Genomic DNA, 20902 nt, shown 5'->3' with positions numbered 1-20902 from the left:
TTGGAGAAATGTCTTCTGGTCTGATGAAACAAAAATAGAACTGTTTGGCCATAATGACCATCGTTATGTTTGGAGGAAAAAGGGGGAGGCTTGCAAGCAGAAGAACACCATCCCAACCGTGAAGCACGGGGGTGGCAGCATCATGTTGTGGGGGTGCTTTGCTGCAGGAGGGACTGGTGCACTTCACAAAATAGATGGCATCATGAGGGAGGAAAATTGTGGATATATTGAAGCAACATCTCAAGACAACAGTCAGGAAGTTAAAGCTTGGTTGCAAATAGGTCTTCCAAATGGACAATGACCCCAAGCATACTTCCAAAGCCCTGACCTCAATCCTATAGAAAATTTGTGGGCAGAACTGAAAAAGCGTGTGCGAGCAAGGAGACCTACAAACCTACAAACCTGACTCAGTTACACCAGCTCTGTCAGGAGGAATGGGCCAAAATTCACCCAACTTATTGTGGAAGGCTACCCAAAACTTTTGACCCAAGTTAAACAATTTAAAGACAATGCTACCAAATACGAATTGAGTGTATGTAAACTTCTGACCAACTGGGAATGTGATGAAAGAAATAAAAGCTGAAATAAGTCATTCTCTCTACTATTATTCTGACATTTCACATTCTTAAAATAAAGTGGTGATCCTAACTGACCTAAAACAGCCATATTTTTACTAGGATTAAATGTCAGGGATTGTGAAACTGAGCTTAAATGTATTTGGCTAAGGTGTATGTAAACTTCCGACTTCAACTGTACATACCTGTCTCCCTAGCCCAGTGGTTCTTAACCTGGGTTCGATCGAACCCCAGGGGTTCGGTGAGTCAGTCTCAGGGGTTCGGCGGAGGTCAAGACACACATCCGACTAATATGATTCGTGATGACACGCCCCGCTTGGCCATCATTGGCTGCAGGTGATCACGCTACATCGCTTGGCCTATCTGTGCTGCAGGGAATTTGGTGCGCTCAGTAGTCGACTTGTGACTGTCGTGATGGTACGTCTTGTGATTTCTTTCTTAATATTTTAATCCCTTCATACTTACTATGTCGAGCAAAAAAAGAAAGTGGTCGGACGAATATGTACAATATGGATTCACATGTATAACGGAATGTGATGGGAGTCAGCGTCCTAACTGCATGATTTGCAATGCCAAGTTGAGCAATTCTAGTCTAGCACCGGCAAAACTAAGAGAACACTTCCTTAAGCTGCATGGAGATGGAAAATACAAGAACACAACGCTCGCTGAATTCAAGGTGAAGAGAGCCAGATTCGATGAAAAGGCTACTCTGCCTGTTCTCGGCTTTGTACCCATCAACAAACCGATCCTCACAGCATCGTACGAAGTTGCTTACCTGATCGCAAAGCAGGGCAAACCACACACCATTGGTGAAACACTCATAAAACCAGCTGTGTTGAAGATGGCGAATATCATGCTGGGAAAAGAGGCTGAAGTTAAGTTATCCCAAATTCCTCTTTCAAATGACACCATCAGCGACAGAATAGAGGACATGAGCAAAGACATCTTGGCTCAAGTAGTTGCAGATCTGATTTCAAGCCCGGCAAAATTCAGCCTTCAACTCGACGAGACCACAGACGTTTCCAATCTAAGCCAGCTTGCTGTATTCATGCGCTATGTGAAAGACGACGTGATAAAGGAAGATTTTTTTATTTTGTAAGCCTCTTACAACAACAACTAAGGCAGCCGATGTGAAGAAACTTGTGGATGACTTCTTCAAAGACAACAATCTTTCGTGGGATATGGTTTCTGCAGTTTGTTCGGACGGAGCTCCAGTCATGCTGGGAAGAAAGTCTGGTTTTGGTGCGCTAGTGAAAGCCAATGCACCACACATCATTGTTACGCATTGTGTTCTGCACAGGCATGCGTTGCCTCAAACTGGCAGAAGTATTAAAAATTGTAGTGGAATGCGTGACCTATGTGCGAACTAGTGCTCTGAGGCACCGCATCTTCAGTGAGCTGTGTAAAGAAATGGGCTCTGAATTCGAGGTTCTTCTGTACCATTCCAACGTTCGGTGGTTATCCCGGGGACAGGTGCTGAATCGTGTTTTTGCCGTGCGTGTGGAATTAGCCCTGTTTTTGCAAGAGCACCAACATTCTGAGTTCATTCTCATTTTAGCGTACATGGCTGATATCTTCGCAGCTCTCAATCATCTCAATCAAAAGATGCAGGGCGGTGGAGTCAACATCATCGAAGCGGAGGAAAACCTGAAGGCTTTTCAAAACAAGCTACCGTTATGGAAACGACGAACAGAGAACGATAACTTCGCAAACTTTCCCCTGCTGGACGACTGTGTAAGTAAGATCGAAGATGTATCTGGAATCGGAGACATTTCTGTACCCGCGGAACTGAAGCAAGCAATTGCCACGCACTTAGATGAGCTTGCAAAGCCTCTCGACGGATACTTCCCTACAAGAGAGTCATATCCAGCATGGGTGAGACAGCCGTTCACGTTTAGTGTTGAGACAACAGATGTCAATGATGAATACCTCGATGAAATCATTGAAATTCAGCAGAACCAGGTTCAACAGCAACTCTTCAGAACAACAACGCTTTCAACGTTTTGGTGTCAACAAATGGTAACGTTATTGCTAAGAAAGCTCTGGAGATTTTCATACCGTTTGTTACAACATATCTTTGCGAGCAATCCTTTTCGAGGATGCTGGACATAAAAACGAAGAAAAGGAACAGACTTTGTTGCGAAAATGACATGAGAGTGGCACTTGCCAAGGTGAAGCCGCGCATTTCTGAACTGGTCTCTGAAAGGCAACAGCAGAAGTCACACTGATTTGCAGTAAATATTCATTATTATGTTTTTGTTTTTGTGTGAAAATCATGTTTTGATGATTTTGTTCTTTGAACACACGGTGTTGATGTTGATGCACGGTTCATTTTGTGCACCAGTAAAATATATACCTATGTTTTGAATTTGAAAAAATCATATTTTATTTTTCCAATTAAGAAGGGTTCGGTGAATGCGCATATGAAACTGGTGGGGTTCAGTACCTCCAACAAGGTTAAGAACCACTGCCCTAGCCTCTGCTTCCTACTGTCCTGTCATGAAAATATAAAAAATACGTCATGGATTTTTAAAATGTATTTGAACCTACAAACTTGCCTCAAGATATGTTCCTTGTCCTGGTATACAATCAGGAAACTCTCCCTTAGAAATGTTCTGAATCTCTAAATTCCAAGTACATATGGGCACTGCTCTGCCTACTGAAATCAATGTACAGTAAAACAATTAATGTATACAATGTATATTTCCAGGAGCCCAGCCTAACAATGGAGTGATACTTACCCAGCCGGGCAACATGCGGTGTAAGAAGATCATCCACATGGTTGGTCAGACGGACCCAAAGAAGATCCAGGAGTCGGTCAAAGGAGCACTGCAAATGTGTGCACAGAATAACCTCACATCCATCTCCTTCCCTGCTATCGGCACAGGTGAGTTACAAAACAGAACAGGAATGAATACTCAGGTACAAGGTTTAGATAGCTGGCACTACCAAATTTCTACATTTCACCTTGCTCTCACCTTGCTCTCTCCTACTCTCTGATTCTGGGAATTGTCCAACTGGGATTTTGGGAAAAACCTGGGAATTTGGGGAAAGTTACTGGAATTTTGTAACCCTAGTGAGAATCCATAGGATTGAAGGAACATGACTTGACCCACTTGAATACTAGCTGTTTGCTGAGTGCTTTGTTTTTTAAACTTTGCCCTCCATTAGACAGTAAAAGTTAACAGGCATATTCATAAACTCTTTGTTTCATTCCTGGGCAATGTCTTTCAGCAATATAATATACATGTTGTTGAACTTCATATCCACACTTGCTAGGTGTGGCAACTAGCCTGTTCTCTCATTGAAGGTCAGGGCAATGTACAGGCGGGCCAGGTGGCTGATGCCATGTTGGATGCTGTTGTGGAGGTGGTGGGTCAGAAGTCCCAAAACACACTGCAGCTGGTCAGGATGGTCATCTTCCAGCCTGCCATGCTCACAGAGTTCCACAAATCTATGATGAAGAAAGAGGGCACAGATGTTGACACTCAAAAGAAGGGGAGCATCTGGGGAAAACTTAAATGTAAGGGCTACCTTATTATGTTGATAAAGAAATGAAAGGCCAGCACAAGGTATAATGCTACTCCCCAGTGCTTTCTTCCTGCACCGGGAGAAAGCATTGTGGAGCACCATTATATGTTACTGTGTGTTGGCCTTTCTTTACCCCCTAATATTTACTGCCACATAGACCTAAACAAAGTTAACTGTAGCACTAGCTCCCACTGACTAATACCCTAAGATTGCATCTAAATAAATGTACTGTGTCCAATATTGGTACAGCATTGTTAACCTGGGGTAAAGCTGACATGCCACAAAAGGATGAGGATTTTGTCATCGAGGGCCAGCCAGCAGATCCAGCTTTCTTCCATATCTGCGGTGGATCTCAGGCCAGAGTGGACCAAGCCAAGCGTTGGATCAAGGACCTGATCCTGAAGGAGCAAGTCAGCAACAGCATCACCGATGACGCCATCCTCAACTTGTCTGACTCTGACCGTAAGTGCATCCACGAAATGCAGACCACCATGGGAGTGAGTGTGAGGATAGAATACAATTCTTCCAGGGAGGAAGCTATGCTCACGATCGAGGGCCTTAGCAAGGATGTCCTCAATGCAGTCAACGAGATCCAGGAGATGCTGAGGAAGGCCAGGGACAAAGAGACCTTCAACAGGAACGTGGAAGTGGCCAGCAACATGGTGGAGTGGCAGTATCAGCAGCAGCCAGGGGGGCAGTACCAGAGCTTTGACCCCATCCCCAACTTCCATCTGGAGCAGGCGCTGGAGAGGAAGTTGCCCCACATAGCGGTCTCTTTCCAGGGGCAGATGTACAAGGTCACCCTGCCTGACGGGCCTGCTACAGATACCCATAACAACAGCCTCAAAATTAGACGCATCGACAAGTTTGCAGGTACTCTTCCCTTTGGTATTTACAATGCATATGTGTATTCCATACAGCGTGAACTCTTACAATTTTAACCATACTTACCAAGGGGATAAGCTAAGTTCCTCATGTATTAGATACAATTTGTCTGTTGTCCACAAATGTGCTTTACATACAGAAAATGCACTGTTTAGAAATCCCCAACAAGAAGATTAACATGGCATAGACACAGAATCATATATATATATATATATATAGAAACAATTAATGAAGATGCCAGCTTAAGGACATTAACTTTGTATTCTGTGCTCCCTCCAGCTCAACCCATTGACAGTCTCCCTCAGCATTGGGATGCCATGCCAGCAAACACGTCATGCCATTCCTGCCTCATTCAGCCAGGAAGCCCAGAGCACAATGAAGTCTTAAACTTGTTCCAAGCCACCTGCGCCAACATCGTTTTAAAGGTACTTATTGTTCCTAAAGCTACATCCATTGTAGTTATTGTTATGTCTTGGGATATGCTGGGTGTTATTAGCATGGGTGAGGGATGATTTGTTCACTTTCACTCATCTGTTGGTCTCTTGAGATCACAGGATGTGCCATAGGGGTGTGACATTTAAACAAATTTGGGATCGTTAATGTTTAGAAAAAATTCCTAAGCGAAAACCTTTAATTTCATTTTTTACCAAGTTAAAATCACAAAACTACCACTAACAGGTCCTGATCATCATCATAAAGGCAAATAAAAATATTAAACAAATAACTAATGCAACAATGTTGTAAGTCGGAGGAGATATGCATCTGGCAAATTATTTGCCACGGCTCTAAAGCGTTCTGAACGTCGTCGTTGATAACAGTTTGAAAAATGGTGAAGACTGAAGCTAAGAAGTGACAGCAGCGAAATCTGTATGGCAATACTTTGAGAAGGGGATGAAATGCAAAATTTGCGAGGTGGAATTGAGCTACATTGGCTGTACAGGTGCAGTGCTGAAGGGGAGGCACCGTGAGACCCAACCCAGTGCTGGCAGCAGTGCGAGAAGGGACGGAGTGAGAAAATCAGTGCTGATTAGAGAAATGATTGCAGTTGATATGCAGCTATTGTCAATGGTAGAGGATGTCGGCGTCAATACCCTAATGGCATATCTAGAACCAGACTACAAGATGCCATGTCGAAAAACCGTGACGGCCCTGATGTAGAAATTGTACAATGAATGCTCTGCAAGAACAAATCGTGAGCTTTCAATCACCATACGTGGCGTTAACAGATTGTTGAACGTCTATGAACATGCTGTCATGCATCACTATGACGAGTTATCACATTGATGAGAAATGGGACATGAAGTCTAATGTACTGACAACTGAGAACATGGAGGAGAGGCACACAACAGAGAACCTAAAACGGCATTAATACCATTGTTGCTGAGTGGGTGAGGGACAGCAGTAAGGAGTGCCGTCTGGTAGAGGCCAATACTGCGGTAGATTGAAGTGCATTACACCCTAGTAGCGGTTATACACAGGACCATATCTGAATTGTTAATTCACGTCATGTTATGATAAAAAAAACATTTCAATGAGAAATTGCAATTTAAACGTTAAGAATTGTTTGATTTGTCACATCCTTAATCTGCCATATGAAATGGTTTGTTTATTATAGGCTTTGATTGTTAGTATTTGGTTAGGCACTTGGAATAACAATAAAGCACCAAACAGTACTGCTAGTCTTCCTGGTAGCCAGCTATTTAAAAAAATATATATTTTAGCCCACAAAGGCGAAGAATCATCTAAAAACTAAGGTTTATGGAATGTACGAAAGACTAATTTTAGAGTCTATTAATGGCAGATTAATAATTATTTTTCCCTGATTTATTTCAGATTGAGAGGATCCAGAACCCAAGCCTGTGGAGGAACCTCCAGATCAAGAAGGATGAAATGGAGCTCAGGAATGGTCATAAGAACAACGAGAAGAGGCTCTTCCATGGAATGTGCCACACAACCATCAATCACATCAACCACCATGGCTTCAATCGGAGCTATGCTGGGAAAAATGGTAAGATACACATACTGGGCTTGTGCCGATCTGACCATACTCGTATTCGTATCTTTAAATTGACAATAGATAGTCAGATCAGATGATACTCGTGGTCGAAAAAATGGAAGTGTTTTAAATTGCCTAAATAGAGGTTGGCAATATACCTTATCATGTACCTGTGCTTTTATAGACCAGGAAAGCTGCAGATCAGAAGCAGCGGACGTGTGTATTCTAAACTTGCAGCAGGCATTCTGAGGGCACATCAGCGGTCTATCTTTTTTTCCTACCCTCGCTCCACTTGTTACATATTATGCACAGTGATAGTTTGCTAGCAAACATCCTCGCCATTTGATTGACCATAGTAGCAACAGGCAGTAGCTGCTTGGTGCTTCCGGGATAAGAAGGCGGTTATTAAGGAGCGTGGTTTGGCGGGTCATGTTTCGGAGGATGCATGACTCGACCTTCGCCTCTCCCGAGCCCGTTGGGGAGTTGCAGCGATGAGACAAGATTGAAATTGGGAGAAAAATAATTTTGAAACATACTTGGATCATAATCGTATCAGGAAAATTCCTCTTATTTGTTTCGTTTGAGTGCTCGGCACACCCCTAATACATACCAATGAACAAGTAGCCTGGTCGCAGATCTGTTTGTGCTGTCTTGCCTACTCCTATGGTCATTGGTAAAAGCCACATGTAAACATTGTCATTCTCATATACTCTGTCTTGTCTCTGCAATAGTCTAAAATCTAAACTATAATTTTCAGCTGCAGTGTATGGAAATGGCACATATTTTGCAGTTGCTGCCAGCTACTCTGCCAGTAACACATACTCAAGACCAGATCCACAAGGACAGAAGTATATTTTTCTCTGCCGAGTTCTGACTGGAGATTTCACAACAGGACGACAGGGGATGATAGTGCCTCCAGCTAAAAACGCTACATCTGCTCAACTCTACGACAGCGTGACAGACAACCCATTAAGGCCATCCATGTTCGTTGTATTCAACGACATTCAGGCATATCCTGAGTACTTGATCACTTTCCGCTAGACCACAGAGATAAAAGCAATGCAAAGAACACTTGTTCTTTTTATCTGCTGTGTAAAGTTTTCAGGAGCTTTTCTATGATCTGCTTTATAAATTGTCTTTTATAATGTTTCTTGAAAACTGAAAATGATTGTTACTTTTGCATGAAAAAGTGTAACTATTACAGGTTGGTTGTATAAGTTTGCCAAATGACTGTAATTTTATAATCTACAATTGATATGTCCTTTTGTTTTTTTTGTTTTTACAATCTCAATGGCCACTGTGCTTTGTGCAGGTTGTACTTAGGGGTTGGGACTTCCTGTGAATGTACATCCTTGTTCACTGTCTCATTGGACGAACAACTGAAAAAAGACAAAGTACTCTGCATGGCTTGTTTTGGATTGTAGTTCAGTGTTGCCAAGTTGATTGTAAACTATGGTCAACGTCTGTTAAGCACATACATTTATATGACGTGAGTTAATGGATAGAGAATAAGGCTCTACGAAAGTCCCTGCCTTGTGCTGAGAAATCATGTGACACCAAATGTGATATTACGTGGATGTGTATGTTTATGAAATGGCCTTTCAATCAGTTTGCTTGTGTGGAGGAAAGTAAAAATAATGAATATATTTTACAGCTATCAGATTCAGATATATATATATATATATACGCTGAACAGAAATGTAAATGCTACAAGTAGTTTTTCATGAGCTGAAATAATAAAAAAATCTGACATTTCCCAGAAGCTTATTTCTCTCAAATGTTGTGCACAAACTTCTTTACATCCCTGTTAGTGAGCATTTCTCCTTTGCCAAGATACTTTTGTGTATATATAGTGTATGTGGACACCCCTTCAAATTAGTGGATTCAGCTATTTCAGCTACACCCATTGCTGACAGGTGTATAAAATCGAGCACACAGCTATGCAATCTCCATAGAGAAACATTGGCAGTAGAATTGCCTTACTGAAGAGCTCAGTGACTTTCAACGTGGCACCGTCATAGGATGCCACCTTTCCAACAAGTGAGTTCGTCAGTGCTGTTATTGTGAAGTGGAAACGTCTAGGACAGTGGTTCTTAACCTTGTTGGAGGTACTGAACCCCACCAGTTTCATATGCGCATTCACCAAACCCTTCTTAATTGGAAAAATAAAATTATGATTTTTTCGAATTCAAAACATAGGTATATACACTGCTCAAAAAAATAAAGGGAACACTTAAACAACACAATGTAACTCCAAGTCAATCACACTTCTGTGAAATCAAACTGTCCACTTAGGAAGCAACACTGATTGACAATAAATTGCACATGCTGTTGTGCAAATGGAATAGACAAAAGGTGGAAATTATAGGCAATTAGCAAGACACCCCCAATAAAGGAGTGATTCTGCAGGTGGTGACCACAGACCACTTCTCAGTTCCTATGCTTCCTGGCTGATGTTTTGGTCACTTTTGAATGCTGGCGGTGCTCTCACTCTAGTGGTAGCATGAGACGGAGTCTACAACCCACACAAGTGGCTCAGGTAGTGCAGCTCATCCAGGATGGCACATCAATGCGAGCTGTGGCAAGAAGGTTTGCTGTGTCTGTCAGCGTAGTGTCCAGAGCATGGAGGCGCTACCAGGAGACAGGCCAGTACATCAGGAGACGTGGAGGAGGCCGTAGGAGGGCAACAACCCAGCAGCAGGACCGCTACCTCCGCCTTTGTGCAAGGAGTAGCACTGCCAGAGCCCTGCAAAATGACCTCCAGCAGGCCACAAATGTGCATGTGTCAGCATATGGTCTCACAAGGGGTCTGAGGATCTCATCTCAGTACCTAATGGCAGTCAGGCTATCTCTGGCGAGCACATGGAGGGCTGTGCGGCCCCACAAAGAAATGCCACCCCACACCATGACTGACCCACCGCCAAACCGGTCATGCTGGAGGATGTTGCATGCAGCAGAACGTTCTCCACGGCGTCTCCAGACTCTGTCACTTCTGTCACATGTGCTCATGTGCTCAGTGTGAACCTGCTTTCATCTGTGAAGAGCACAGGGCGCCAGTGGCGAATTTGCCAATATTGGTGTTCTCTGGCAAATGCCAAACGTCCTGCACGGTGTTGGGCTGTAAGCACAACCCCCACCTGTGGACGTCGGGCCCTCATACCACCCTCATGGAGTCTGTTTCTGACCGTTTGAGCAGACACATGCACATTTGTGGCCTGCTGGAGGTCATTTTGCAGGGCTCTGGCAGTGCTACTCCTTGCACAAAGGCGGAGGTAGCGGTCCTGCTGCTGGGTTGTTGCCCTCCTACGGCCTCCTCCACGTCTCCTGATGTACTGGCCTGTCTCCTGGTAGCGCCTCCATGCTCTGGACACTACGCTGACAGACACAGCAAACCTTCTTGCCACAGCTCGCATTGATGTGCCATCCTGGATGAGCTGCACTACCTGAGCCACTTGTGTGGGTTGTAGACTCCGTCTCATGCTACCACTAGAGTGAGAGCACCGCCAGCATTCAAAAGTGACCAAAACATCAGCCAGGAAGCATAGGAACTGAGAAGTGGTCTGTGGTCACCACCTGCAGAATCACTCCTTTATTGGGGGTGTCTTGCTAATTGCCTATAATTTCCACCTTTTGTCTATTCCATTTGCACAACAGCATGTGCAATTTATTGTCAATCAGTGTTGCTTCCTAAGTGGACAGTTTGATTTCACAGAAGTGTGATTGACTTGGAGTTACATTGTGTTGTTTAAGTGTTCCCTTTATTTTTTTGAGCAGTGTATTTTACTGGTGCACAAAATGAACCGTGCATCAACATCAACACTGTGTGTTCAAAGAACAAAATCATCAAAACATGATTTTCACACAAAAACAAAAACATAATGAATATTTACTGCAAATCAGTGTGACTTCTGCTGTTGCCTTTCAGAGACCAGTTCAGAAATTTACATTTACATTTAAGTCATTTAGCAGACGCTCTTATCCAGAGCGACTTACAAGTACATACATTCATACTTTTTTTGTATGAAATGCGCGGCTTCACCTTGGCAAGTGCCACTCTCATGTCATTTTCGCAACAAAGTCTGTTCCTTTTCTTCGTTTTTAAGTCCAGCATCCTCAAAGGATTGCTCGCAAAGATATGTTGTAACAAACGGTATGAAAATCTCCAGAGCTTTCTTAGCAATAACAGGGTACGTTACCATTTGTTGACACCAAAACGTTGAAAGCGTTGTTGTTCTGTAGAGTTGCTGTTGAACCTGGCTCTGCTGAATTTCAATGATTTCATTGAGGTATTCATCATTGACATCTGTTGTCTCAACACTAAACGTGAACGGCTGTTTCACCCATGCTGGATATGACTCTCTTGTAGGGAAGTATCCGTCGAGAGACTTTGCAAGCTCATCTAAGTATATGACTCTTCTAGCCTCTTCTTATTAATGGTATCTGTTGCTTTTATAAATGTCGTACTACTCGAAAGTCGTCTTAATTCTCGATAAAAAAACTCCCGTCGCTTATTTTTCAAATTGGCATGTTTTGTTTCTAAATGTCTGCAAGAGTGAAGGTTTCATCGAGTTCTGAGAGAGTACTTTTGCACATATAACACACTGTGGCTGAGGAAAGGCACTACTCCAATATAAGTGAACCCCCAAATGAATGTAGTTCTCATCATAGTTGCGCCTCTTCGATGGTCCAACGTCCCTATGTTGTTCGGTGCTTTCCCGGGTAAGGGGGCAGTAGCTCTTCGGCTGCATCAGATTCACAACTGTTAGTGTCCATGCTAGCTGGGTTAACAACAAATGTAGAATTACTGACGCTAGAATTGGATGTGCTCGTGGAAGCAGAACAGCTTGTGTTGTCGACAGGTGCAGATGTAGTACTGCTGGTAGTAGCAATTGAATTTGTCGATGATTAGAATACATGTAGAGCAAGTGGAAAAAAACAAAACTAATTGGCGTCATGTTGGACGCAGCTTTATCATGGTCAGAACACATAGATAATATTGTTATTAAGATGGGTAAGGGAATTGCTGTTAGAAGAAAATGTTCAGAGTATGTAACATCTAGCAGTCTGAATCAGGTGATTCAATCCCTGGTCCTATCACACAGAGTACTGTCCGGTTATATAGTCATCTGCAGCAAAGAAAGATATAAAAAAGCTCAATGGCTCAAAACAGGGCTGCCAGATTATCTCTTCATTGCTCTAACCAAATTAATATTATTAAAATGCATCGATCTCTCATGGCTTCACGTTAAAAACAAATTATTATCTAGTCTTCTGATTTTATTTAGGTATGTTATATTTTTCGAAAAACCACAGTACTTTTTTGTCCAATTAGTACATACTAGCAACACGCATAACCACCAAACCAGACAGGCAAATTCAGGGCAGCTAAAACAACTCAAACCAAGGACAAATCGCCTACAGTTTTATATAGAGCTATAGCTGAATGGAATTTTTTACCAATCCATTATTCTCAGACAAAAAGTAAATCCACCTTCAAGAAAAAAATAAGAGAACAACTAATGTGATAGACCATACGACTGGACAGCAAATAGAAAGTATCAACTGAATGTTAAATGTGTTTCCTGTCAGGTATTTAAATTATCTGTATTGTCTACTTGTTGAATGTTTGAAGTCTTGATAGTGGTTGTTTGTAATTTCTTGTTAATTGGTGTTGGACCCCAGGAAGATTAGCTAGCGTTATGGCGTCAGCTAATGGGAATCGTAATATAAATTACAAAAAATTACTACCAGTAGAGCTGGTATGCGTCTCTAGACGCGGGCCTTACTTTTTTAAAACCGTTTTTGAGGAAATGAAATGAGCAGTAGCTACGTTTGGCTATATACGGACCGTTAGTGGAATTCCCGCGAGAGATTAACGATTAATTTGATTGGATGTTAATTATTTGACAAAGCTACCTGTATTTGACATTGTGTTATTTCGTTGAACACTAGATGGTTTAATTTTATTTTTGGCAGTGAAACAAGGCTACTCAGGCGAGGGGGGGGGGACTCAAAAAAACTATAGCCCTGTTGGAAAATATAAATGGACTGTTTGAAAATGTGAAGACATTTTAAATGTGAATCACATTTTTATTTGGCGTACCCCTGACGGCATTGCGTGTACCCCAGTTTGGGAATACCCGTTTTAGACGATTCTGTGCTCCCAACTTTGTGGCAACAGGTTGAGGAAGGCCCTTTCCTATTTCATCATGACAATGCCCCTGTGCACAAAGCGAGGTTCATACAGAAATGGTTTGTTTTGATCGGTGTGGAAAAACCTGACTGGCCTGCACAGAGCCCTGACCTCAACCCTCAACCTCAAAGCAATTTCCCGCAGCAATGTTCCAACATCTAGTGGAAAGCCTTCCCAGGGGAGTGGAGGCTGTTATAGCAGCAAAGGGGGGACTAACTCCTATTTAATGCCCATGATTTTGGAATGAGATATTCGACGAACAGTTGTCCACATTTCGCCATGTAGTGGCATATCAAGAAGCTGATTTAAACAGCATGATCATTACACAGGTGCATCTTGTGCTTGGGACAATAAGGCCACTTTAAAATGTTCAGTTTTGTCACACAACACAATGCCACAAATGTATCAAGTTTTGAGGGAGTGTGCAACTGGCATACTGACTGCAGGAATGTCCACCAGAGCTGTTGCTAGAGAATTGAATGTTAATTTCTACATCCATTTAAATTTTCTGGCAACAGCTCTTCTCTGATTGCTCCATTTGGCCGGGCGACCACCTCTAGGAAGAGTCCTGGTGGTTCCTAACTTATTCCATTTAAGAATGATGGAGGCCACTGTATTCAATGCAGAAACATTTTGGTACCCTTCCCCAGATCTGTGCCTCGACACAGTCCTGTCTCGGAGCTCTACGAACAATTCCTTTGACATCATGGCTTTTTTTGTGCTCTGACATGCACTATCAAATGTGGGACCTTATATAGACAGTGTGCCACACTATGAAATGTGGGACCTTATATAGACAGTGTGCCTTTTTGAAATCTTGTACAATCAATTGAATGTACAAGATTGGGGAAGGCCCTTGTAACTCTACTTCATTGGTGGACTCCAATGAAGTTGTAAACATCTCAAAGATGATCAATGGAAACAGGATGCACATGAGCTCAATTTCGAGTCTCATATTAAAGGGTCTGAATACTTATGTAAACTCACGCTACACGGATATGGTTTTTAGTCGTATACGCCAATTACACACCTGGCTTAAGGGATACTGCTGCACGATGAGAATTCCTTTTGTGGATAACTTTGCAGCTTTTACAGACCGACCAGGTCTATTTCTTCGGGACAATTTACATCTTAACAGGTATGGCTCCAGCATCCTCTCCACCAACATGTCTCTTACTCTTGCCTCATGTAGAGCCTTTGATACCTGACGTTGTGTATTCTCGGGGGTTGACTTTTGGGATTGTACGCTCCCCTATCAGACTATGTTCAATGCTCCTCTCCCAGTTTCATTAATTAGTTCCTCAATTGCAAATATGGAACAAACTACAGTTAACAACCCTTCTGCAATTCCTAGTTTATTGTCCAATCACCGTATTGCGAATACTACTCACATGCAGAGAGGTATTGTTAGTAGTAATCTTGTCCCCATAAAATTGAGCTCTGTCAATAGCTCGAAAATGGTTTATTGCTCATCTAGTGCAGCTTCAGGTGCTACCTTAGATACTCCATCTGATATGAATTCCCGTAGCAATGGTATTGGAATAATTCATTTGAATGCTAGAAGCCTGATCCAAAAGTTGGACTTTATTGAAATTTTGGTCTCACAATCAAATGTTGACGTTCTGATTGTATCTGAATCGTGGCTGTGTGATTCTGTGCCAGATTCAGATGTTCAGTTGATTGGATACAATATCTATAGAACTGATAGAGTTGGTAGAGGTGGTGGTATTGCGATTTATGTTAAATGCTGCTTAAATGTTTCTGTGTCCATATCAACCTCTGTCTCAAAGCAATATGAATGTCTAGTTTTAAACGTGGTACTTGGTAATAATGCTCATTTAACTCTAGCAGGGGTATATCGCCCCCCCTCAGCTCCTCCTTGTACTCTATGCAATTTATCTGATATACTGTCTAATTATGCAAACTCTGAATTACTGATTTTGGGAGATTTTAACCTGGATTGGCTCTCACCAGTATCCGATAAATTAAAAGGCATTTGTACTGAGCTAAATCTAACTCAGCTGATAACTAAACCAACCCGTCCCAACTTTAAGAACCCAGTAAAATCCACTCTACTAGACATTATTCTAACAAATACCCCCCATAAATACACAGCCAGTGGGGTTTTTGCAAATGATATCAGTGACCACTGCCCTATTGCTTGTATTAGAGATACCAGGCTGAAACACTCTGATCCCTGTATAATCTAAGAGAAATTATAAACATTTCTCACAGCAAGCTTTTATCCTTGACTTATATCACTCTGAGCTTTTATCCACTTGCTGCTTTCTGGACCCGGTTTTAGCCCTTGCTTTTTTGTCTTCTATTGTTACCTCTATGTCTGATAAACATGCCCCGCTTAAGAATCACAGAGTAAGAAACCGAACCAGTTCTTGGTTCTCTCCTGAATTGTCAGGTCTTTTCCTGCAAAAGAATCGGGCCTGGGCCTTGGCGAGGAAAACAGGTACTCCAGCTGATTGGCTGTTTTTTAGGCAATTGAGAAATAAATGTACTGCAGCTGTCAAAAAGGCAAAATCAAATTACTTCCTTAATGCTATGACAGATTCTGCAGGAGATCCTGCAAAATTCTGGAAAACCGTTAATTCACTGAAACGGGGGAATTCTGCTGTTTCTCTTCCTAAACAAATTACCTCAGACTTCTGTATTCTAACTGAAAAAAATGATATTTGTGATGCTTTTAATAAGCATTTCATCTCTGCTGGTTTTTTATTTGAAAGGAAAAGTGGACTTTGTGGTACTGGCCAGTTAGTTGATTTTTCGTCTTGCTTTTCAACCGTTACTCTGAAAAATGGTAACCCTGTTTTTAGTTTCCAGAAAATAACTGAAGCAGAGGTTCTAATTGCCCTGTGTGCCATTGATACTAAGAAATCCTTAGGCGCTGACAATTTAGACCCGTACTTACTTAAGTGTGCTGCACCTATTTTTGCTGGTCCAGTAACACACATTTTTAATCTAACATTAAGCACAGGAAATATCCCTAAGGTGTGGAAAGCAGCTTTTGTTCTGCCATTACATAAGGGAGGTGACGGTAGTGATTTGGATAACTATCGACCCATCTCTAGGCTCCCTTGTCTGGTAAAGATTCTAGAATCTATAGTCAACAAACAGTTACAATCTTTTCTTTCTGCTAACAGTATTCTTAGTACCAATCAATCTGGTTTTAGATCTAAACACAGTACCACATCGGCCACTATGCTTGTTGTAAATGATATTGCAAATGCCTTAGACGATAGAAAGCACTGTGCTGCGTTGTTTGTAGATTTGTCAAAAGCTTTTGACACTGTAGACCATGCTATCCTTTTGAGTAAGCTGTCATCTATAGGACTGGGCACTGATGCCTGCCGATGGTTTTATGACTATCTTAAAGATAGAACTCAAGCCGTCATGGTCGATGGGGTCAAGTCTGACCCCTTACAGTTACTTAAAGGGGTCCCTCAGGGTTCAATAATTGGCCCACTATTGTTCTCACTTTATATAAACAACATTGGTGATGATGTCAGATATTGTAAATTCCATTTATATGCAGATGACACAGTTATGTACTCTATTGCTCCAACAGCGGACCAAGCTTTAATGCAGTTGGAGTCTGATTTTAGGATACTACAGGGGTCTCTTTTACAGCTTAAACTTGTTTTAAACGCTAAGAAAACAAATGTCATGTTTTTTTCTAGGTCTAAACTCCCAGTTAGAAACACGTTTGTAATCACTAGCTTGGATGGTACTCAAATCAATAAGGTCTCTGCATATAAATACTTAGGGGTATGGTTAGATGATAGGCTTTCTTTTAAAAAACATGTTACTGAATTGGGAAAAAAGCTCAAATTCAAGATAGGATTCCTTTACAGAAACAGGGCTTGTTTGTCCTCTGTAAATAGGAAAAAAATTGTGCAGGCTACTTTTATGTCCGTTTTAGATTATGGTGATATTATCTATATGCATGCATCGGCAAACACATTAAAACCACTGGATGCTATTTACCATTGTGCACTCAGGTTTATCACGGGTGATAGTTACAGAACTCATCACTGTATCCTATATCAACATGTGGGTTGGGTCTCTCTATCTGTGAGGCGAGAGCAACATGCTCTCTTGTTTATTTATAAAGCACTTCTTTTAAAACTACCTCCATATATATCATCATTAATTTCCACAAGATGTACTAATTTTAAAACCAGATCACAGATGTGGATTACATTAGAGACTCCTGCGGTCTCCACAGAGTTGGGTAGGACTGCCTTCAGTTCCTTTGCACCTTATTTATGGAACAAACTGCAGATCCAACTTAAGTTAGACACTCTGGTGTCCCTTGCCCATTTTAAAATGTTTATGGAGGATCAATATGATGTTGTCTGTGATTGTTTCTGTTGAATTGTGTATGTTTTGAAATGTTCTTGTCTGTATGTCTAAAACTGTACATGTCAACATGTTTACACAGGGCACAGCCGTAAAAGAGATCTAGGTCTCAGTCTGTTTTCCCTGTTAAAATAAAGATTTAAAAAAAAAATAAAAAAAAATAAGGTTTCTGTTTTTTATTTTGAATACATTTTCAAACATTTCTGAAACCTGTTTTCGCTTAGTCAATATGGCGTATCGTGTGTAGATTGATAAGGAAAACAGTTAATTTAATCAATTTTAGAATTATAGAAATAACAAAATGTGGGGGAAAATGAAGGGGTCTGAATACTTTCCAAATGCACTGTATGTACTCTTAAACTTATACCCGGTACAGCCAGAGGGGGCAGTCTGGTTTCAGTTTGTTCCTTCTGAGCCCTAGGGATTTTTTCCTTTCCGTTGTGCTTCTTCTTGCTCTTTCAGGTCTAGGCCAGTTTACTCTAAAGCACTTTGTGACAACTGTTGATGTAAAAATGGCTTTATAAATACATTTTATTCATTTACTATTATTATTAGATTGTATTGACCAATTTCAATGACTTGATATTCAACCCTCTTTCTGTCCCGTTTACACAGTTCCAGAATATGAGGTGAGTGTATAGCTAATGTAATTGAATATCCTATTTCTGCACATTTCAGCATGATGACGGATAACAAATCTCAATTCTAACTGAAAACACAAAACATACAATACCAGTCAAAAGTTTGGACACACCTACTCATTCAAGGGTTTTTCTTTATTTTTTACTATTTTCTACATTGTAGACTAATGAGTGAAGACATCAAAACTATGAAATAACACATATGGAATCATGTAGTAACCAAAAAAGCGTTAAACAAATCAAAATATATTTTATGTTTGAGATTCTTCAAAGTAGCCACCCTTTGCCTTGATGACAGCTTTGCACACTCTTGCCATTCTCTCAACCAGCTTCATGAGGTAGTCACCTGGAATGCATTTCAATTAACAGGTGTGCCTTGTTAAAAGTTCATTTTTGGAATTTCTTTCCTTCTTAATGCGTTTGATCCAATCAGTTAGGGCTGTCTTCTGTATACCAACCCTATTTGGTGAAAGACCAAGTCCATATAATGGCAAGAACAGCTCAAATAAGCAAAGAGAAATGACAGTCCATCATTACTTTAAGACATGAAGGACAGTCAATGTGGAAAATTTCAAGAACTTTGAAAGTTTCTTCAAGTGCAGTCACAAAAACCATCAAGTGCTATGAAGAAACTGGCTCTCATGAGGACGGCCACAGGAAAGGAAGACCCAGTTACCTCTGCTGCAGAGGATAAGTTCATTAGAGTTACCAGCCTCAGAAATTGCAGGCCAGATAAATGCTTTAGAGTTCAAGTAACAGACACATCTCAACATCAATTGTTCAGAGGAGACTGTGTGAATCATGGTTGAATTGCTGCAAAGAAACCACTACTAACGAAAACCTATAAGAAGAGACTCGCTTGGGTCAAGAAATACGAGCAATGGACATTAGACCGGTGGAAATCTGTCCTTTGGTCTGATGAGTCCAAATTTGAGATTTTTGGTTCCAACCACCGTGTCTTTGTGAGACGCATGTGTGGTTCACACCATGAAGCATGGAAGAGGAGGTGTGATGGTATGGGGGTGTTTTACTGGTGACATTGTCTGTGATTTATTTACAATTCAAGACACACTTAACCAGCATGGCTACCACAGCATTCTGCAGCGATACGTTATCCCATCTGGTTTGCGCATAGTGCGACTATCATTTGTTTTTCAACAGGACAATGACCCAACACACCTCCAGCCTGTGTAATGGCTATTTGACCAAGAAGGAGAGTGATGGAGTGCTGCATCAGATGACCTGGCCTCCACAATCACCTGACCACAACCCAATTGAGATGAGTTGAACCACAGAGTGAAGGAAAAGCATGCTCAGCATATGAGGGAACTCCTTCAAGACTGTTGAAAAAGCATTCCAGGTGAAGCTGTTTGAGAGAATGCCAAGAGTGTGCAAAGCTCTCAAGGCAACGGGTGGCTACTTTGAAGAATCTCAAATATATTTTGATTTGTTTAACACTACTACATGATTCCATGTGTTATTTTATAGTTTTGATGTCTTCACTATTTTTCTACAATGTAGAAAATGCTAAAAATAAAGAACAACCCTTGAATGAGTAGGTGTGTCCACACTTTTGACTGGACACACCACTTGACTACCTTTAGCTACACAGGATGGAAAAGTTGTAATTTAAAGTTGTGGTAATACTTTAAGGCATACAGGTACATTACATTATGATGTGTGCAGTGGCTGGAATGGAATAAATATATGTGTTTGATCGTTCCATTGAATCCATCCAGCCATTACAATTAGCCCGTCCTCCTATAGCTTCTTTTGAGCTGGTAGAAAATCTGCCACATAACAAAACATAACATATTATAAGTTCATGTACAGTTGAAGTCTGAAGTTTACATACACCTTAGCCAAATACATTTAAACTCAGATTTTCACAATTCCTGACATTTAATCCTAGTAAAAATTCCCTGTCTTAGGTCAGTTAGGATCACCACTTTATTTTAAGAATGTGAAATGTCAGAATAATAGTAGAGAGAATGATTTATTTCAGCTTTTATTTCTTTCATCACATTCCCAGTGGGTCAGAAGTTTACATACACTCAATTAGTATATGGTAGCATTGCCTTTAAATTGTTTAACTTGTGTCAAACATTTTGGGTAGCCTTCCACAATAAGTTGGGTGAATTTTGTCCCATTCCTCCTGACAGAGCTGGTGTAACTGAGTTAGGTTTGTAGGCCTCCTTGCTCGCACACGCTTTTTCAGTTCTGCCCACAAATTTTCTATAGGATTGAGGTCAGGGCTTTGTGATGGCCACTCCAATACCTTAACTTTGTTGTCCTTAAGCCATTTTGCCACAACTTTGGAAGTATGCTTGGGGTCATTGTCCATTTGGAAGACCCATTTGCGTCCAAACTTTAACTTCCTGACTGATGTCTTGAGATGTTGCTTCAATATATCCACATAATTTTCCTCCCTCATGATGCCATCTATTTGTTGGAGTGCACCAGTCCCTCCTGCATCAAAGCACCCCCACAACCTGATGCTGCCACCCCCGTGCTTCACGGTTGGGATGTTGTTCTTCGGCTTGCAAGCATCCCTCTTTTTCCTCCAAACTTAACAATGGTCACTATGGCCAAACAGTTCTATTTTTGTCTCATCAGACCAGAGAACATTTCTCCAAAAAGTATGATCTTTGTCTCCAACCGTAGTCTGGCTTTTTTATGGTGGTTTTGGAGCAGTGGCTTCCTTGCT

General features: G+C 41.4%; 1 protein-coding gene across 3 annotated transcripts in view; it reads left to right on the top strand.

The window, feature by feature from the left end:
* LOC120033465 (protein mono-ADP-ribosyltransferase PARP14-like) overlaps positions 1 to 8743 on the top strand; it is a 28119-nt gene extending 19376 nt beyond the window's left edge. For 2 of the 3 annotated variants that reach the window (XM_038979834.1, XM_038979850.1), the window contains 6 exons: positions 3286 to 3462; positions 3886 to 4098; positions 4356 to 4979; positions 5271 to 5416; positions 6825 to 6999; positions 7745 to 8743. In XM_038979834.1, coding sequence (XP_038835762.1) covers positions 3286 to 3462; positions 3886 to 4098; positions 4356 to 4979; positions 5271 to 5416; positions 6825 to 6999; positions 7745 to 8028 — 1619 coding nt within the window. In that variant the 3' untranslated portion in view covers positions 8029 to 8743. The remainder of the gene's footprint in view (positions 1 to 3285; positions 3463 to 3885; positions 4099 to 4355; positions 4980 to 5270; positions 5417 to 6824; positions 7000 to 7744) is intronic. The other variant, XM_038979843.1, reaches the window with a different exon arrangement.
* The last annotated feature ends 12159 nt before the right edge of the window (positions 8744 to 20902 follow it).

The sequence above is a fragment of the Salvelinus namaycush genome, chromosome 3 (genome assembly GCF_016432855.1).
Source record: "Salvelinus namaycush isolate Seneca chromosome 3, SaNama_1.0, whole genome shotgun sequence".
Taxonomy (NCBI): Eukaryota; Metazoa; Chordata; class Actinopteri; order Salmoniformes; family Salmonidae; genus Salvelinus; species Salvelinus namaycush.
This window is presented reverse-complemented; position numbering and strand designations above follow the sequence as displayed.